This window comes from Rhodnius prolixus, unplaced genomic scaffold (assembly GCF_049639745.1).
Source record: "Rhodnius prolixus isolate KJV_2025 unplaced genomic scaffold, Rpr scaffold_9, whole genome shotgun sequence".
Lineage (NCBI taxonomy): Eukaryota > Metazoa > Arthropoda > Insecta > Hemiptera > Reduviidae > Rhodnius > Rhodnius prolixus.
This window is the reverse complement of record NW_027411604.1, coordinates 28,756,243-28,774,167: the sequence shown is the minus strand read 5'-3', so window position 1 is coordinate 28,774,167 and position 17,925 is coordinate 28,756,243. Positions and strand designations below refer to the sequence as shown.

General features: G+C 36.5%; 1 protein-coding gene across 1 annotated transcript in view; it reads right to left on the bottom strand.

Moving 5' to 3' along the window:
* Kul (Kuzbanian-like) overlaps positions 1 to 17,925 on the bottom strand; it is a 460,233-nt gene that overhangs the window by 46,027 nt on the left and 396,281 nt on the right. The window contains exons 4-5 of the mRNA XM_074129116.1: positions 9,588 to 10,199; positions 3,119 to 3,259 (exon numbers count right to left, since the gene is read on the bottom strand). Of these exons, the coding sequence (XP_073985217.1) occupies positions 3,119 to 3,259; positions 9,588 to 10,199 (753 nt within the window). The remainder of the gene's footprint in view (positions 1 to 3,118; positions 3,260 to 9,587; positions 10,200 to 17,925) is intronic.

Below are 17,925 nucleotides of genomic sequence, written 5' to 3'. Positions count from 1 at the left end.
AAATCGTGTGAAGTGTTGCAAGGACGGTTTGCAGCTGTTCCAGAAGAATCCGCAGGACTTTAAGCGTCATTTCGTCACTGTGGATGAAAAATGGATACATCACTACACTCCTGAGACCAAAGAACAATCTAAACAATGGGTTACCAAGGGGGAATCTGCGCCAAAAAAGGCGAAGACTATGGCGACTGTCTTTTGGGATTCGCAAGGAATAATCCTCATCGACTATCTGGAAAAGGGTAAAACTATTACAGGTGCATATTATTCATCGTTATTGGACCGTTTGAAAACCGAGCTGCAAGAAAAACGCCCACGATTGGCCCACAAAAAAGTCCTTTTCCATCACGACAACGCACCAGCTCACACCTCAGCAGTTGTGGTCGCAAAATTAATGGAAATAGGGTTCCAACTCGTTTCACATCCCCCCTATTCTCCAGACTTGGCTCCCTCGGACTACTATTTGTTCCCCAATATGAAGAAATGGCTGGCGGGAAAAAGACTTTATTCAAACGAGGAGGTGATTGCAGAAACGAATGGCTATTTTTCAGACTTGGACAAATCCTATTATTCGGAAGGGATCAACAAACTAGAGCAGCGTTGGACGAAGTGTATAAGCCTAAAAGGAGACTATGTTGAAAAATAAAAAAGGTTTACCCCAAAAAATTAAGTAGTTTTTATTTTTTCACGGACTTTTCAAACGACCCTCGTACTAATTTTTAAATCTTGAATAACAATTTAATGAATAAACCACTTCTAGCTCCCGTTCTGAATATCAGGACTTTTTCTGAGATAAACCTTGTGGAAAATTAAATATTCAACATTTTTTCTCAAGGAAAAAATGAATATAAACTGAAATAGAGAAATATCATAGCAATTTTCAGGCAAAATGTTTATACTCCGTGGAAGTAATAATATCGAAAACTGTTTTTTAAGATTATAGTAATTGCAGAAAAGGAGGTTCCAAAACGTTAATCTCCTTTGGAAATCATATAGATAAATATATAAGAAATATAAAAAGGCCAGTTTGAATGAGTTACGGGGTCCTTGAAGGAAAGCATAGAGAAAGGACAGCTGTATTGGTAATAAAAGAAGTTTAACAACAAGTGAAAAAGAACTCTAGAGAGATCAGAATTGCTGACACACATGGTGACAGACACAGAAAATACAGCGTCAAATATCTGCTCTGTCTTGAACTGCCTTGGTTTTCTCTCTCTTCACTGGGATAAAGTTGTTCAAAGATTTCCTGTCTTTATACTTCTTTTCTGGTTCCATCCAGTTTGGATTTACTATAACAAAGATTATGGCCGATCCACCTTGTTGCTTACACACTAGTTTAGTTAGTTTCTGAAGTTTAACAATATTGCGCTATTTCTAGGGCGCACTCCTATGATACTTCTTTACACATACCTACAAAATACTAAAAACTCTTTCATCTTTCACTAGAATATCTCAACTATCTCAGGCTTTGTGAACTGTTTTAAGATGGAAGCGCAAATCTGAAAGGTCTCTGAATAATTTAACATAATCCTTACTTCCCAACAGTGAGTACCAACCCAAACAGAAAATATCAACATAATCCTAGAATCTTTATCTGACACATATGTCCCTGTTAAAGAAAATAAAAGTCCTTCTAGTACATATGTAAGGTTTACTTTTTATCCTTTAGTATTTTTTGTAAGAAAAAACTAAAGGATTTTTTCCTCTTATAATAAAAACTAAAATAAGGATTCAATTGAAAGTGTCCTTCCTTTTTTGTAAATCGGAAATTGCTTTCCTATAATTGCTGCAAAATAAAATGAAAATAAGGATTGTAATAATGCTCCATCTACACAACTAATGCAATTCTTCAGAGCTGAAACTTTAATTGGTGAAAATTCTGATTATTTTCTAAAGATTTGATTCTGTATTCAGAAATCAAGATAGAACTGAAGCAAGAGACCACATTTACAACAAAATGCGAGAAATATTAAGCATAAATATTCGTATCTATAGTGGGATGCAACACACCAGGATAAAGGCAGATGAAAAGATTTATTCTTATTTACTGCTTAAGTTTATTAGAAAATTACTCTTAACATGGCCGATCATGAAAAGAAGCACCTTGCAACGCATGAGCCTTCATCGGTAGACTGTTTAGATTTGAAGAACTGCAATGAATATGTGCAAGAAGATATAAGAACTGAATATTTGCTAAGTGCAGCTTAAATTTGTAGTAAAAAAGGCGAGTATGTCTAAGAGACAGCAAGCTTTTTCTAAAAAGTCTACCCTCAGACTCTTGGATCTAATCTTTGATTAAAGCCTAAAGGATGTTCAAATCAGAAGATGTCACTAGAGAGATACCTCGATAGAGGAAGGATCATGAAATTTATTCATTTAAAAAGTATGATATAGGTTCAAAATATAAATGCCATTTCAGTCGAGTAAAATTTATTTTGCCGAGCTTTCGACCTAGGGACTAGGTCATCTTCAGGGCTAGTTTAGAAAGTAATACTTTTACATTTCAGGGTTGGTGTGTCTTCTGTCTTGTCTGTTCATGGACTGAGTGTGATCGGTCTATGTGTAATATGTGTTAGGTTGTGTGGAAGTCCTGAAACCTGAAATGTAAAAGTATTACTTTGTAAATTAGCCCTGAAGATGACCTAGTCCCTAGGTCGAAAGCTCGGCAAAATAAATTTTACACGACTGAAATGGCATTTATTTTTTCAACCTATTGAAACTATAAATCAGTCACAAAAAATAATGAACAACAATAATGATATAGTTATAATATCATTGTAATATAGATATAACTGCTTAAGATTTCATTATGATTTAATGAATAAAAGCGAGATATTGAAAACCTAATTTTGAGGGTGTTTAGAACATTGAAAACTTTGACTCCTATTATCTCATAAACTATTTGATCATCTCCTTTCCTCTGTGATTAGAATAAATCGAAAATGATGCGGAGTATATCGAGCAACGAGAGAATTGTTTAATTTAAGTTACGAAGCAGAAATATAAGGCAACAAAACAAAACTAGAAACTTTGTACTAGTTTTTACTATTATTAAAATCTGTTGACAAGTGAAATTAAACGTTTTCGTTTAAATAATATAAATAGTTATGGATATTTGTATTACCTGAAAAGAGTTCCAGAAATTTTTCTACACCATAATTGCCTGGAAACCGGTAACTTGGATCATTGAGCGAGTCACTGGTATGTACTTTGATACGTTTGATCATGAAGCTAATATTGTCTGGCTTGCCGTCTTGGTTGAAATCTGTAAAATTCAATTAAAAAATTTAAATGTCATGCAAATTAAAACGAATAAAACAGAAAACATAGCTTTCATTAATTTATTAAATATTTAATTCATCAAAAACACATTAAAAATATGTATGCAGAGCTTTCAATATCATAAACATTATATATTTGTAGCAAAAAATATTTAAATCTGTTAGTTGTTAACAAATATCTGGTGTGAATGTTGTGTTTTTCAAGTAGAAAATGTGACCGTTTTCAGGATGTTTCCATTTTAGGATGTTATCTAATGATACAGTCCTATCTGACAGTGAGAGTGTTCCGACCAGCGAGCCGGTGTCATGTCAGCTGGAGTAATGGCTGTTCAGATAGTAGACAAACGGCGGACAGTCAGCTGATTACAGCACAACCTGTTGTTGTTACAAATGAACTGATCCAAAAACGAATAGAAATGCATATGCAAATCGAGGGGAAAAAAAGAATAGACCAAGAATGGGTTCAAAAAATGGAGCCAAAAATAATTAAGCGGGTTGTAAATAAAGGTTCTATAAGGGATTTTTTTAATTTATTAGAATCTATCTTAAAAAAGTACATGAAGTCCAAAATTTAGACCTATTTGGAGCAGGTCACATCTAGTATCACAGTGGAAACCATAGAACAAATATTAATGATTTGACTAAGAAGCGACGATTGGGCAAAGATGTGTTCTTTAAAAAGAAATCACCATTGACTTTATTTATTTATTTTTTTTATTTTTATTTTTTTGGCGCATCAACAGCTGAGGTTATTGGCGCCCGGAGCTTTTTTCAGTGCACTGCCAGCCTCCGGACAGTGTTCTCTCGTTACAGACAACACTGTCCATCACCGGACAGTGAGCTGTAAGAAGCTCCTAGGAAGAGAAAATCTAAGGGTTAGCAGCTGGATTCGAACCCGGGACCTCCGCGTGGGAATCGAGTACGCTAACCACATAGCTAATCCCTCCCCTTCCATTGACTTTATTAAAAATTATTTTAAAATGGGGAACGTGCTGGTTGAGAATGATTCTTAGAGAAACAGGTTACAGGCGAAGCAAGTTGAAGTCTTTGATGGACATCCCTTGGAAAGCAGAAGAACCTAGTTATCCAAAGTGAGGACAATTTGATCCGAATTATCCTTTATCTATCTTCATACGTGTGAACGATGTTTTATTCCAGTGGTGACATGCGAGCTCACTTTTGGTGACACGCATCTTCAAAAAATAAAAAAATTCATAATTCAAATATTTGCTTCTCATAACGGCCAGAGTTGGTTACTATTAATAATATCAATGAAATATGTAAAACAAGTCTCTAAATGTAAATCATTGGTTTCATAATTTTGGTTTTTGTATTTTAAATGGCATTAAACAAATAAAAAAAAAAAAGTAAAGTAATCGCCTATTTTTTCAGGCGGGGCTTAACGTCCAACTACCAATTAGGTGTCGTGGACGGAGGCGACTAGCAAACATACTTTACTGTAAATTTCTTTTATTAACCATTAAATAAAATCCAAGGCTTCTAAGACCGGGAATCGAACCCAGTACCACAATACATATTAGCGTCGCAGGTCTCGCCTCTAACCGCTCGGCTACCGTGGCGCCTGCATTAAACAAATAATTAACTTTAAAAAAAATTACATATAAATATTTCTGTTTTTTTTAGTCTTTACTTTTGTGATGTGTGGACACGCCACTAAAATTATGTTAGGGATTTTTTAAAATTTTGAAACACCGAGCTCAAAAAGTTCGCCATTACGCGTTTTATTCTCTAAGTTTTAGTCAAAATTTATGAAGGATGTGAGAATTGAAGAAAGTTTTAATTGATTTTAACTGAGTTACTTCCGGTGGCCAGCTGAAATTCACTGAAACCTCCGCCTATTGTCTGTATTATACAAGGTGTTCATTTTAAGGCGGCTCAAATGCATTTCATTATTACTTAATTTATCATGTACGTACTGTGCCTTCAAAGGTGCTTCTGGATAACCTGGCTTGCGAGCCAGAGGAGGCACCTTTGAAGGCACAATACATGCTTCACAAGTTGAGTAAAGTGCATTATTTGATAAATTAAGGAATAAGTTTGATCCTTTACATGAAAGATATTGATCACTTAAATATGTGGCAGGAGGTTTCCAATTTTTTTGGTAATTAAACGCAACTCTCCCAAAATTACCAAATAATTAATAAACCTTCTTGTTTGTAACAGATGTAAAATTAATTTTTAGCCATTTTGTGAATGCTTGAGAACATTTAAAGCTCTTAACATTTGATTTTTCTTAGAAAAATTACTCGGAAAACGACTCATTTCCCAATATTAAGGAAAATACTAGCTTTACTGCCTTGGCAATATTTTTAGTAGAAAGGGGATGAAAAAATACATAAAAATGACCTATCGCGTGCTCTTCTTTCTCTTTAATAACAAGTTAAAAAATTGAAATATAATTAATAAATACCAGATTTTGAAATGGCCTAGTACCTTTAATTTTAAAGATATGGAATTGCGGTTTCCGGTTTCTTTCATAACTTTTTATACTCTTTAAAACTTTGTATATGAAATTGGGGGTCAACTGCGAACCCTCACTTTTGATCGCGCGTCACTCGCGTATGCGGGCAGGTATCTAAAATAAAGTTACATATTCTGAAACTAAAGGTGACGGGCAACAAATTTTTCCTCTACCATTTTTTGCTCAGATCAACCGTTTAAGCATGAAATGCATTTGAGCCGTCTTAAAATGAACACCCTGAACCATCTACAATATTTCTTATAACTTACTCGGTGGATCCCAAAATCTGGATTCCCAATTAAAAGTAAAAAAAAAACGAAAATTTGAACGATTACGTGACTATTATGCAAACAAAAAGGGACAGATCGGGCAGAGTAAAGGACCCGACAAGAAGACTCTAGTGTAAAGAGTAAATGCGAGCCGGATAGAGACGAAGACAACGATCTCCTAATTAGGTCCAGAATTTTGTAATACAAGAAAAGTACCCAACTTGTTTTTGCAAATAAATTAGTAGTAAAACGAAGTAAGACTAACTAAACGTGTATCTCAATGTTTTTGAGACAAATTACAATTAAAGCTAGTGAATTGCAAAAAAAAAAAAAGTCTTTTGTTGTCTTGTTTAAAACAGTTTCATCTAAAATTTTCATTTTAGCCAAAGTTCTCTAGAAGCGTCAATTAAGGCTGAAAACGAAAGGAGGCAGATCATCTTAAATCCTGTTGAATAGTATAAAGGATGTTTTCTTGGAGCTGAAACAAGGCTAACAAGTCTAAAGAAAAAAGGAAAAAGTCTCCTTTAATTTCTAGCAATTTCTCTTCTAGTTGAGCGACTTCAACTTCTTCTTCTACTTCTTCCAAGAGGATAACACTTAACTGTGAAGGAAAAGGCTTAGCGCAGGCTCTCTGTACGTCATTGGCTTTAAATGTGCACCTCATTCTTTGTATTTTGTCTCGTATAAGGAGTTTGCGTCATGGGTGGGTAAGGAGCGGTGGAGGTAAACTGTACAAAACCTTTATTAACCAAGATGGGAGAAAATGGAACACCGACCAACTTCTCTTATCTTTAATACCATTTCCATGGCAACCAAACGTTATGTTCAACTAACTAACACTACTTGAATACAAATGGCTATTAGCGAAGGATTCTGGCACAGAATGTATGTCCTTTTGCCTTCATATTAACTTATATCAGAATTAACTGGGGCTACTTTATTAAGTTAACATTGATGTAATGGGGGTTCTTGCAAAAGAAATAGTTGTTCCTCAGGTTTATAATATAAATTCATCGCTGGATCTATACTTTTACTTAACTTTAGTTACAAATGACCTTGTTCTTAGACATCCCTATTGATATCGTTCAAAATTTGAGATGGCCATCGTTGGATGGCCTTCATTCATGTCCTTCCAGTGATTCATTTTATTGTATTATTTTGTTTTGTTTTTACTTTACTTTTTACTTTATTTTATTTTTGTTTCTATTTCATATTTGCTTGTTGCGTCTATGTATTGTTGCAGTTGTGAATCGATCAATAAAGGAAAACAAAATTGCCTACAACTATTATTATTAATACTCCTTTATGTTTGTAGTTATTAATAATTTCTTCCTTAAAAAAAAGTGCTTGCCACCCGCGCTGGAAACGGTTTATAAAAGTATTAAATAATTTGCCCAGTTTAAATTGAACAGAACAAATTAAATGTAAATATTTACAGAAGCTGGTGAAAGAATGGCAAACCTTTAATACTATGGAACTGAAGGAGCAAGGCAAACTCAGCCCAGTTAACAGGTTAGACAACCTTCAACCTGGTTTCCAGGTTATAACAACGGAACAAGATTACCAATTCCCTACAAATGAGGTTTGCTTGCATTATTAAGGATACACGTTTACAAACTAAGAAGAGTAAAATATTGTCGTCTTAAAAGTGTTGCGAGATTAGAAAAAAAAAAAAAAAAAATTAACAATCCAAGAAGATGTAATGTAAGTTAAATAATTGTGAACATTTGATCAAAATTGTTCAAAAACAACGTTTTGTTTTGAAACAAGTTCTATAAAGTAATTAAAGATTTCAGTTAATTGTCCCGCAACTGAGCTCAGGTTTTGTTGACGTGCTTCCAAATAAATAGCCTTCCCATCAGCAAGAGGAGGCGCCCAGGTACTTTAGGCAGTCTGCGGTTGTTTGAGAATGTACTAAAAAGGGGGAAACCCAGTCTCACAATCTCTTTATCAAAGTGGGATCAATTTACTAGAGGAACAGCCGGAGCGGTGGGAGTGCACAGTTAGGGAAGTGGAAGTTCTTCCATTCTTAGTTCCAGCGCTGATTACCGACACCACGCTGTACGCACCGGCGAGATTGATCACGCCACGCAACTCTGGCAACCCGGTCATCAATTGTGTGGGATTTACTAACCCAGCTGCCACCTACTTTATTTATTGTGCTCTTTCCTTCTACTCTACCATCGTCCCTTAACTGCCGCGGCTGGAACGATCAGAAGGAAACGGAGAAACTACAATTTTATTGAGGTTTTTATAAAACAAAGTGCAATCATTGCACACTATCTACTAGAAATGGTTGAAGTAAGATAAAACTAATCTCAGTATCTACAAATAAATCGAACCCTGTTAATGGAGTCGACTGTGGCACTTTGACATATAGAAGTGTTGGTCTGAAACTTTAGTCTAAATTCCAATTAGTTTGCAATGGCGTAAGTTACCATTTAAGCATATTTTGTGGCTCTTTTGAACTGATTTATGTAACTAAAACATGCTGCAGTAAGTCTTTGAAGGAGGGCAAACAATCGAGAAGTTCATCGCTTCAAGCGATCAGGTACTAGTTCAACCTTCTGTAATACGAGGTGTGGCTATTAAATAACGAGACTGATGCTGCTACAGAAGAACTATGCATGCGCCAAATCCTAACCACCGACAGCTGGGCAGTGCAAAGCCTTCTCTTTCGATTGCAGCATCTCACGTGTTTGTAAAGAAATCTGTCTGACCGGAACCATCGTTTCGGTAAGAGGTGTTAGTTTCGTTTTGACGAAAACATGATACTACACATGTAGTAGAGCAACGAATTGTCGTGAAATTTCACATCAAAACTTGGCAAAACCGCTACTGAAAATTATCTTTTATTAAAAGAAGTTTATGAGGCGATGAATGTTAATCACGTGCGCAAGTTTTTGTGTGGTTCAAGCGTTTCCAAGATGGCCGAGAAGACGTAGGAGATAAAGACCGCCAGGGTCGCCCTTCCACGTCCAAAACGGATGAAAATATCGATTATAATTAATCAACATTACTACCGTGAGGTGCTTGCTTAACTCCGTAAAAGAGTATGGAAAAAACGGCCCGATTTGTGAAAGAACAAGTCATGGGTTCTCCATCAAGACAACGCGCTGGCTAAAACGTCACACTGCATTTTCTGTCAAGACGTTTCTAGCCAAGTACAACATCCCGCCTTATTCGCCTGACCTGGCCATGTGACTTTTTCTGTTCCCCAAAGTCAAATCTGCATTAAAAGGGACACGATTTCAGTCCGTTGAAGCTGTGAAAGAAAAAGCGGCACGCGTCATGCAGGAGCTCACAGAAAAAGACTTCCAGCACTGTTTCGTACAATGGTAAATTCGCATGGAGCGTTGTAGGGATAGGGGAGGGATGTATATTGAAGGTGATAATAACTAAATATGTATAAATTTAAAATAAATTTTTTTATAGCAATAGACTCGTTATTTAATAGCCACACCTCGTAAACCCGCTAAAACTATTGTTCAATGGGTTAGAGGCCTCAAAACTTGGATTTAGAAGGAATAATTTAAATAATAATAATATTTGTTAGTTTACCTGTAATTTTGTAGATGGCGTTCACTCGCTGCACATGCCTGGTCATAACTTCAATGCACGCTTCTTCGGTTCCATATTTTTGGAAAAATAAATGATCAGCTTGTAAATACAGCATACAAGTGGTCTTCTTTGGATCGACGGTACCTCTCTTATGCACATGCGCTCTAAAATCATCATCAAATAGCAGATTATCTTCAAGTCCGGCGCCTAACAACACTTTAGGTTGTGGTTTTGATGATTCTGGTTGTTTGGTTCTTTTCACAATAATGTCCGTCCTATTTGCTCTTCGGATTTCATAGGCTTCACTATCAAAATAGAACACTCCACCCGTATGCGGTGGTCCTTTGCTATTATACTGTATCTGCCTTCTTGTACGTCCACCGTCTTCCTCCATAGCAGCGGCCAGTTCAGCCGAAGCACACGTTCTTGTCTTCGGTTGTAAAACATCTCTATGCAGATAGACAACACTTTTGTAACTGGTGGGTATGTGTTGTCCAGGAAATAAGTACCTACTGACTGGTTCCACATAATATGTCTCTAATTTTGTTGTAATCGTGCCGTCAAATAGGCCTTCTTCAGTCACTACACCTCGGACTTCAGCGCCTTCGTCATCTGTAAAAGAAAGAAGAAAGACAAAATATTAGTTTTTTTTTTTTTTTTTTTTTTTTTTTATTGTATACATTTATTTATTTACAACCTGTATACATATAACATACATCAAGTAAATGAGTTCATCAATTTGTTAGGACAGATTGTAGGCTGAACCCGAGGATCCAGCGCCACAATCGGGAAGGCATGGTGAGAGGGGCCAGCCAATGCTGGAACTCTCTAGGGGTTGGAAGGAAGTTTAGGAAATAGGTAAAAGGTCACGGGGCCAACGTCGTTTCAGGCGTCGTGGAGGGCTGTCGGGATGGGTTGTTGTGGATAAGGCTTGTGCTGTGGGATTAGGATGTATGGTTAGGCTATTTTGGAAATTAAGGAAGCGAGAATGGATTAGGTCATTGACAAAAGGGAAATATTAGTTGCGAGTAAAAATGGGATAACATTAACTTTACTATTTCACAAGACAACTTGCAAAAATTGCGCTTTAAAATAAGCTTATTGTTCATCCCAGTGGTCAATTTTTGAACCTCTTGAAGGATTATATTGAAATGGTTAAAACTGACGCAGGCATTAATAATCGCAATATGTGATTTTACTCTATCTTTGAAACAAAGCTGTACCAGGAACACTGTTAAGCGTAGTTTCTCGTTCTACATGCGTTACTACAAACAATCCAGAAATAAGCACCGAGAGAACAATCTCAAAGAGCGGCAAAGCAGTTACTGGCGTTAATGTCCAAGGATGTCGCTGCACTCTAAGAAACGATATTTTGCGGATCCATTTGCTTGCTTCCGCCGAAGCAAGGTAAAATGAGCGTAAGAATGAAATGCTCAAAGTATTCTAACAATTTTGATCAAATAGAAGAAAAAACAGGAAGTATCTGGTTGAGAGTTTTTCCTTTTACTGGCTGTCAAAACAACGGAAAAAGGCCAAGAAAAATAAGAATAAAAAAATAAAAAACAAGAATGGTTATAGTAGATTGTTTCCAAAGAACCAACCCTAAACTCAGCATCCTTGACAGCAATCAGTTCCCTCCTTCCTGTTAAATTTAATTTCCCAGTTCATTGAAACACCCACAGAATCATTGACGTGGGAAAGTATTTTGAAACAAAATTAGCCACATCTGCCAAAACTGTATCAACTTGGCACTTACATAATTTTTTTTTATCAATAAAGGGGGGTATTTATTGGCAAGTTTTTTAAAAGCATGACTTATTCTGTTATGATACATTAAAAATTAAGGAGAAAATACTCTTTGCTGACACCCCCCAAATGCAGTACACCCCTTTCAGTATTACCGGGTACAGCCTCCACAGCCTTCTGAATCTTGTCTACAAGTTTATGACCCCTTCCAGTTGAACTTAATTCTTTAGCCGAGGTGAAAACAACAAATAAAGTTAATTTACTTATAGTAAACCTATTTTATTGTCCTTTTATAGCGCGCTGAAACTGGACTTCATAAAACCGTAGAAGGGTCTTCTAAACTAAACCAATTGTTAAAACCGTAGGGACACTATCTAACATGGTTTTAACCTTAGCGGGTACCGTCTCTATTTCTAGTCCTAATTAAAGTACCTCACTTCACCATCATTCAGTTTCCTGCGCTGTGACTAGTACAGTCTCAAGTTTTGCATTCATTTGTAATACTTGGGGGACTGTTTAATTTGTAGTGTAAAGTTTTTCTAAAAACTTTTACTAAGAAAGAACTTTACTTACATAACTAATGCCTGCCACTAGTTATTAAATATGTGGGTTTGATTAAATAATAAAACTCGCTAAAGTTGTAAGTAATAACCTGATTTATTCACACATTAACATTAACTAACATTAACATTTACTCGCAACTAACGCTATTCATTACAGTCACCATTTACAACAGTCACAACAGTTTACTGTTACTTACTCACTTCGTAACGCCACAAAACTGTTCCCCGACTGACCACTGGTCCGCACTGCACCGAATTGCACTAGTCTCAGCTGCACTAAAACAGCTCTACTCATCAACTGACTAATTTCCCAACTAGCTACCACTGAAGCACTCCACAACACTGACTCTCTCTAACTATGTCTCAACACTGACTCTCCAAGACTAACTCCAAAACTAACTGATTAACAACTCGTTAAGAACTCCTTAAAACTTGATTAAAAACTCGATTAACACTCGATTGAAAACTCGATTGAAAACTGACTTCTCCAGTTGTGTCTGCCTCCTTTTTAACTGGGTGCCTCCCTCCAACTGGGACTGCCCTCCTCCAACTCTCTGAGCATAAGTTTCCACGCCCTCCTGACGTTCATTGGCTGGAGAAAACATACTGCCACCACCTCAGCTGGGGCCGCCTCCTCCCATTCTCTGTCTCTCTCCAACTCCGTCTGTCTCACTCTCACCTGTCAATCTCTGGCTGGGAAACACATATGCCACCACCCCAACTGAGGCCTTTCTCTTAGCTGGCTTTTACACAGGTCACTAACTCCTTGAACAATCTAGCCCTTTCCTTTTTAGTTCAGGTAAAGACCAGCCCTTTTGTCTACACAGTGGTGGCCTGATACCGACTTTGGTCGCTTAACCCCTAGAACAATCTAGGCCTTTCTTCTTTGCCACAGATAGATACCGCTCTTTTGTTTATGCGGTGGCGGCCTGTTACTGACTTTGGTCGTTCAACCTCTCGAACAATCTAGGCCTTTCTTCTCCGCCCAGGTCAACTTCGTTACAGTAGTTTACAATTTAGTTCAATCTTATTTAACAAAAGTTTTAGTTAGTTCCATTCAAGAACAGATCAACAGATACACATCAACTTTATTGTTAAATGAAGCCTATATCTTTTATAGGCAATATATATCAAATTTCACTACCTACTCTTTAAATTGAGTCTCCAACATCAGAGATCGTGCTCATAACATCAATGTTGTTCCCATTCAACAACAGCACTTCTGTAGTTTACAATAACAACTTAGCTACACAAGAAATCTAGCCTGACGCGTTTTAATATCGTTGTGGAAAACAACTGAAAGTTAAAAAATAGCTACAAACTTGTTTGCCTATATTTTTTAACTTTCAGGTGGGCTTTACGTCCAAATTCAGATTTCATTTGAGTACAAAAAAACAAAAGTGGCCCAAACACGAAGCTTTGAGGAACAACGTAATTCTTCATTTCATAAATCAAGTTAATACGAACTTTGTACTGTCTCAATTTTGTGTACCAAAGCTATACGCCAAACGATATGGAAAGCTACTTATTCTATATCGATGAGATACTTGTGTCTTTGTGATTCACCAGAAAATCATCTTCAACTCTCAAGTAGCTCGACAACAATAGAACACCCAGAAACCGAATTGTTCCTCTAAGATAATATCTACTCTTGTCAGATAATCTCTTAATCTGGATATCATCAGGTTCTCGTAGATCTTGCTTAGGTAGATTATTAAACTAATCGGCCTGGAACTTCGTATTCTATACTAATTACCTTATCATGCTTCTAATCATCGGGTATAAAGCCTAATAAGAGCATCTCAATGCATGAAAATATGCTTACTGAGTATACGAGGGTCGTTTGAAAAGTCCGTGCAAAGTCAGAGAGATAGCACTACTGGCGCGTATCGAGGTTATGTTTAGTTAGTAGCATCTCTTGGAAGAACACACACCAAGTTTCAGCCAGATCGGTCTATTTCTTTGTGTTTGGCATTCATTTGAATCGAGGAAGTCGAGTGATTTTCAAAAAATGGACGAAAAAGAATTTCGTGTGTTGATTAAACACTACTTTATGAAAGGCAAAACGCCTCAGGAGACTAAAGAGAAGCTTGATAAACATTATGGTGACTCTGCACCTTCGATTAGAACAGTTTATAAGTGGTTTCAAAATTTTCGGCGTGGCCATATGGGCACAAGTGACGCTGAACGTTCTGGACGCCCTGTTGAGGTTACTACTCCAGAAATCATTGATAAAATCCATGATATAGTGATGGATGACAGAAGGTGATATAGTGAAGGTGCGTGAGATTGCTAGTGCTGTGGGCATCTCGAATGAACGGGTACATAATATTTTGCATCAACATTTGGACATGACAAAGCTATCCGCAAGATGGGTGCCGCGATTGCTCACGCTTGACCAAAAATGAAATCGTGTGAAGTGTTGCAAGGACGGTAAAACTATTACAGGTGCATATTATTCATCGTTATTGGACCGTTTTAAAACCGAGCTGCAAGAAAAACGCCAACGATTGGCCCACAAAACAGTCCTTTTCCATCACGACAACGCACCAGCTCACACCTCAGCAGTTGTGGTCGCAAAATTAATGGAAATAGGGTTCCAACTCGTTTCACATCCCCCCTATTCTCCAGACTTGGCTCCCTCGGACCACTATTTGTTCCCCAATATGAAGAAATGGCTGGCGGGAAAAAGATTTTATTCAAACGAGGAGGTGATTGCAGAAACGAATGGCTATTTTCAGACTTGGACAAATCCTATTATTCGGAAGGGATCAACAAACTAGAGCAGCGTTGGACGAAGTGTATAAGCTTAAAAGGAGACTATGTTGAAAAATAAAAAAGGTTTACCCCAAAAAATTAAGTAGTTTTTATTTTTGCACGGACTTTTCAAACGACCCTCGTAAACATAGGTAAACTTTACTAGGTAACCGTTTAACCATTAAGTGACTAATGTTCCCTCAGTCTAGCGGCTTCTTTATTGAATTTTATTTTTAACATCTGCAGCAAACTTTAGGCAAACATGTTAGCTTACAGTATTTAGGCGTAAAACACAAAATTCTTTAAATGACTGCAGTACAAATCTATCAATAAAATATTGACTGCCAATATAGGTGTACATATTTTGGACATAAAGCCCATCTATCTGATTAGATTTCTGGCTGGCAGTTCGTAAATTGTGTCAGTAATAGGATGAAAAATTTTTCATTTCTGTTTTAATGGTATTCTGAAGTTTTTAAATTTTACAATAAAAATGTGATCGAAGTTGTTTATACTGTTTTTCTAAAAAAAAATTATCATCTATTTGACATTACAAATTCATTAATTTGTAAGCCCTGTGGTAATGTACTGTGGAAGTTATTAAAATTTTGTCTAAATATATTTTTGCATTAGCAAATTAGATATGGAACTAAATGAATCAAAGCCGCTCGTCCTTTTAATACCTTTAATTCAAGGGGAAAATGATTCCCTACAATTCTCAAATTCCGAATTCAATTCTTTTCCAGGAAAAAATTTGTCAATCTCACAAAAAACACAAAAATTATTATTTAATTCAAAGAAGCGGCACATGAAGTTGAGGAATTTAGATAGATAAGATCGGTTCCCTTGTAGGATCAAAACGGAACATTAAGTTTCATAACTTCGTGTTATTTTTCGTTTTTTGAAATATTTCATAAACACTCACGCACACAGAAGTATTTTCTAAAACTATTTTTCCTATTTCAGGAGACAGCAATACGAATTTATCCTGTGGAAACCGATTCGGGAAATTGGGCATGACCGCAACACATTTCTTCCACGTAAAAGGAAGTAAAAAGATAAAGGAGAACATGACAGAAAACTGTTCAGAAACGGCAGCCCATCCGGTCGTATCGTTCATTGCAACTAATCGGAAAACAAGTTCCCACCATTGTACGATACATGCCTGGATTGCTAGCAAGCTCAAGACTGCTCAGTCTTTAGCTCCTAAGGGTTTTCGTTTCTTCTCAACTGTCTAAAACGGCTTAATCTATCCTACTACAACCCAAAACCTCGATAGTTTTATAAGGAATAAAGGAAAATACACTAAGCAGTGCTTTGGCGAATCATTAAACATCCATATTTCGAACCGCTGATCATTGGTATTACACATTATTATTGTACCAAGTTTCTGTCTAAGTCTTCTACCTTACGGAACTACCAACTGAAGCTATCAAGCGATCTATCAGTCTTAAAAACGACAGTTTTGTCCAGGAACTCATTAGTTTTTTATTTTTAAATTTTCCCAACACACCAAATATTTTTAAAATTGAGAAAGTTATCATTAAAAAGTACCCAGAGTGATTAAATGGAAACAAACTCGACAATAAGTGGTCCCTAAATCAAATAATATGATACTTCCCTATTTTCTTTGAAATCAGGATAAGAAAAACAATGGATTTTGCTGGAGATTGAATTCAAGAAACAAACCAAAAGAATTGAAAATAATAATAATAATAATAATAATAAAAGATAGAAGGATAACTTTTAAAATGAAATGAAGAATGTCTAGAGATCAGAGCGTGTGAAAAAAAAGGTAACAAAAACCTGTCTGTTACAGGATTCGTAACTTGACAAGTAGATTTTGGTAAAGCTTTTAAGGAATTAGTAAAAACTGTTATCGACGCTAACTTTTTTTTTAAATTTTAAATAATAGCTGAATGAAAAATTCAAACTTGTTTTTAGTAACAGTATTCATTACTAAACATACAGTATTCAAAATAAAATGAAATCTTAGCGTTTCAAAAGTTTCACTAAACAAGAAATGACTTATCTACACATTATGATACCTATGAAACCTGCCTGGACTTTTTTTTTTGGCCTTATTGTACACCGCAAATTAGCCATTGGTAACGTGTACTTGCGATTAATTTAAAGTTGAACAGTCGGATTTAGTATGTGTTGAAACGTACAGCTTGAAAGATGTTACGAGGGGATATAATTTATTTCTTTTATATTGTTATTTTGTTTGTTCGGATGTAGTTGTATAGTTCTCGGTAGATGTTGTCTGTCTGGTGCGTCAGTATAGTATGTAAATCGGCTGGTAGAGGGCAGTCTGTCTTCAGTACTGCCTTCCACAGCTGATCCCTGCCGTTGGTATATTTGTCGCAGGCTAAGATTATATGATTGGCATCAGCTATTGACTCGGAATCACAAGGACATGTAGAGTTTATGTGAATTCCGATACGCGCCAAATGGTGTGGTGAATAATTATGATTAAATCTTAGCCTGCAGATGGTGCTGTAAAATCCTCTACCTTCTGTGAATTGATTGAACCACGGTTTGACCGGAATGGAAGGTTGAATGGATGAATAGAATTTACCCTTTAGATTTTTTGATATGGAGTAACTTTCTTCCCATTTTTTATAACTTATTCTCTTGTAATAGCTTTTTATGTCTGAGGGAGAAAGTGAGTTAATGGTAGGCTCCCGCAATCGAGTGGCTGCTTTCGCCGCAGCGTCAGCCTTCTCATTGCCAACCAGCCCGTAATGGCCTCTCACCCATAACAGATATACTGACTTACCATTCCTAATCAGTTGGTTCAGCAAGTTTAAGGAATCTATAATCAGGAAAGAGGGGTCTCTGCCTGGGTTTTGTAATTTTTGGAGCACACCTTTGCTATCACTCAAAATAATGGCGTGCTGGACCGTCGATGACAGTAAATAAGCTAAGGATTTATTGATGGCTACTAATTCTGCAGTAAAAACTGAGGCTAAATTATTGAGTTTGTATTGAGAACAGGAATCTAACTGGGAATCATAAATTGCACATCCAACTCCGTCACTACTTTTAGAGCCATCGGTATAGAAATAATTAAAGTGAGGGAATTTGTTCTCGAGTTTGGACAGGAGGTAAGAATTATTTACTGCATTGGGAAGATCCGGGTCGTATTGGTAGAAGTTGACGGAGATATGCGAACTATAGTTTTGAATCAGTGTAGGGTAGTCAAAATGATACCTAGGAAGGATTTCAAGGTGATTTAAGGGGACTGAGAAGTGCGACAAGTCACAGAA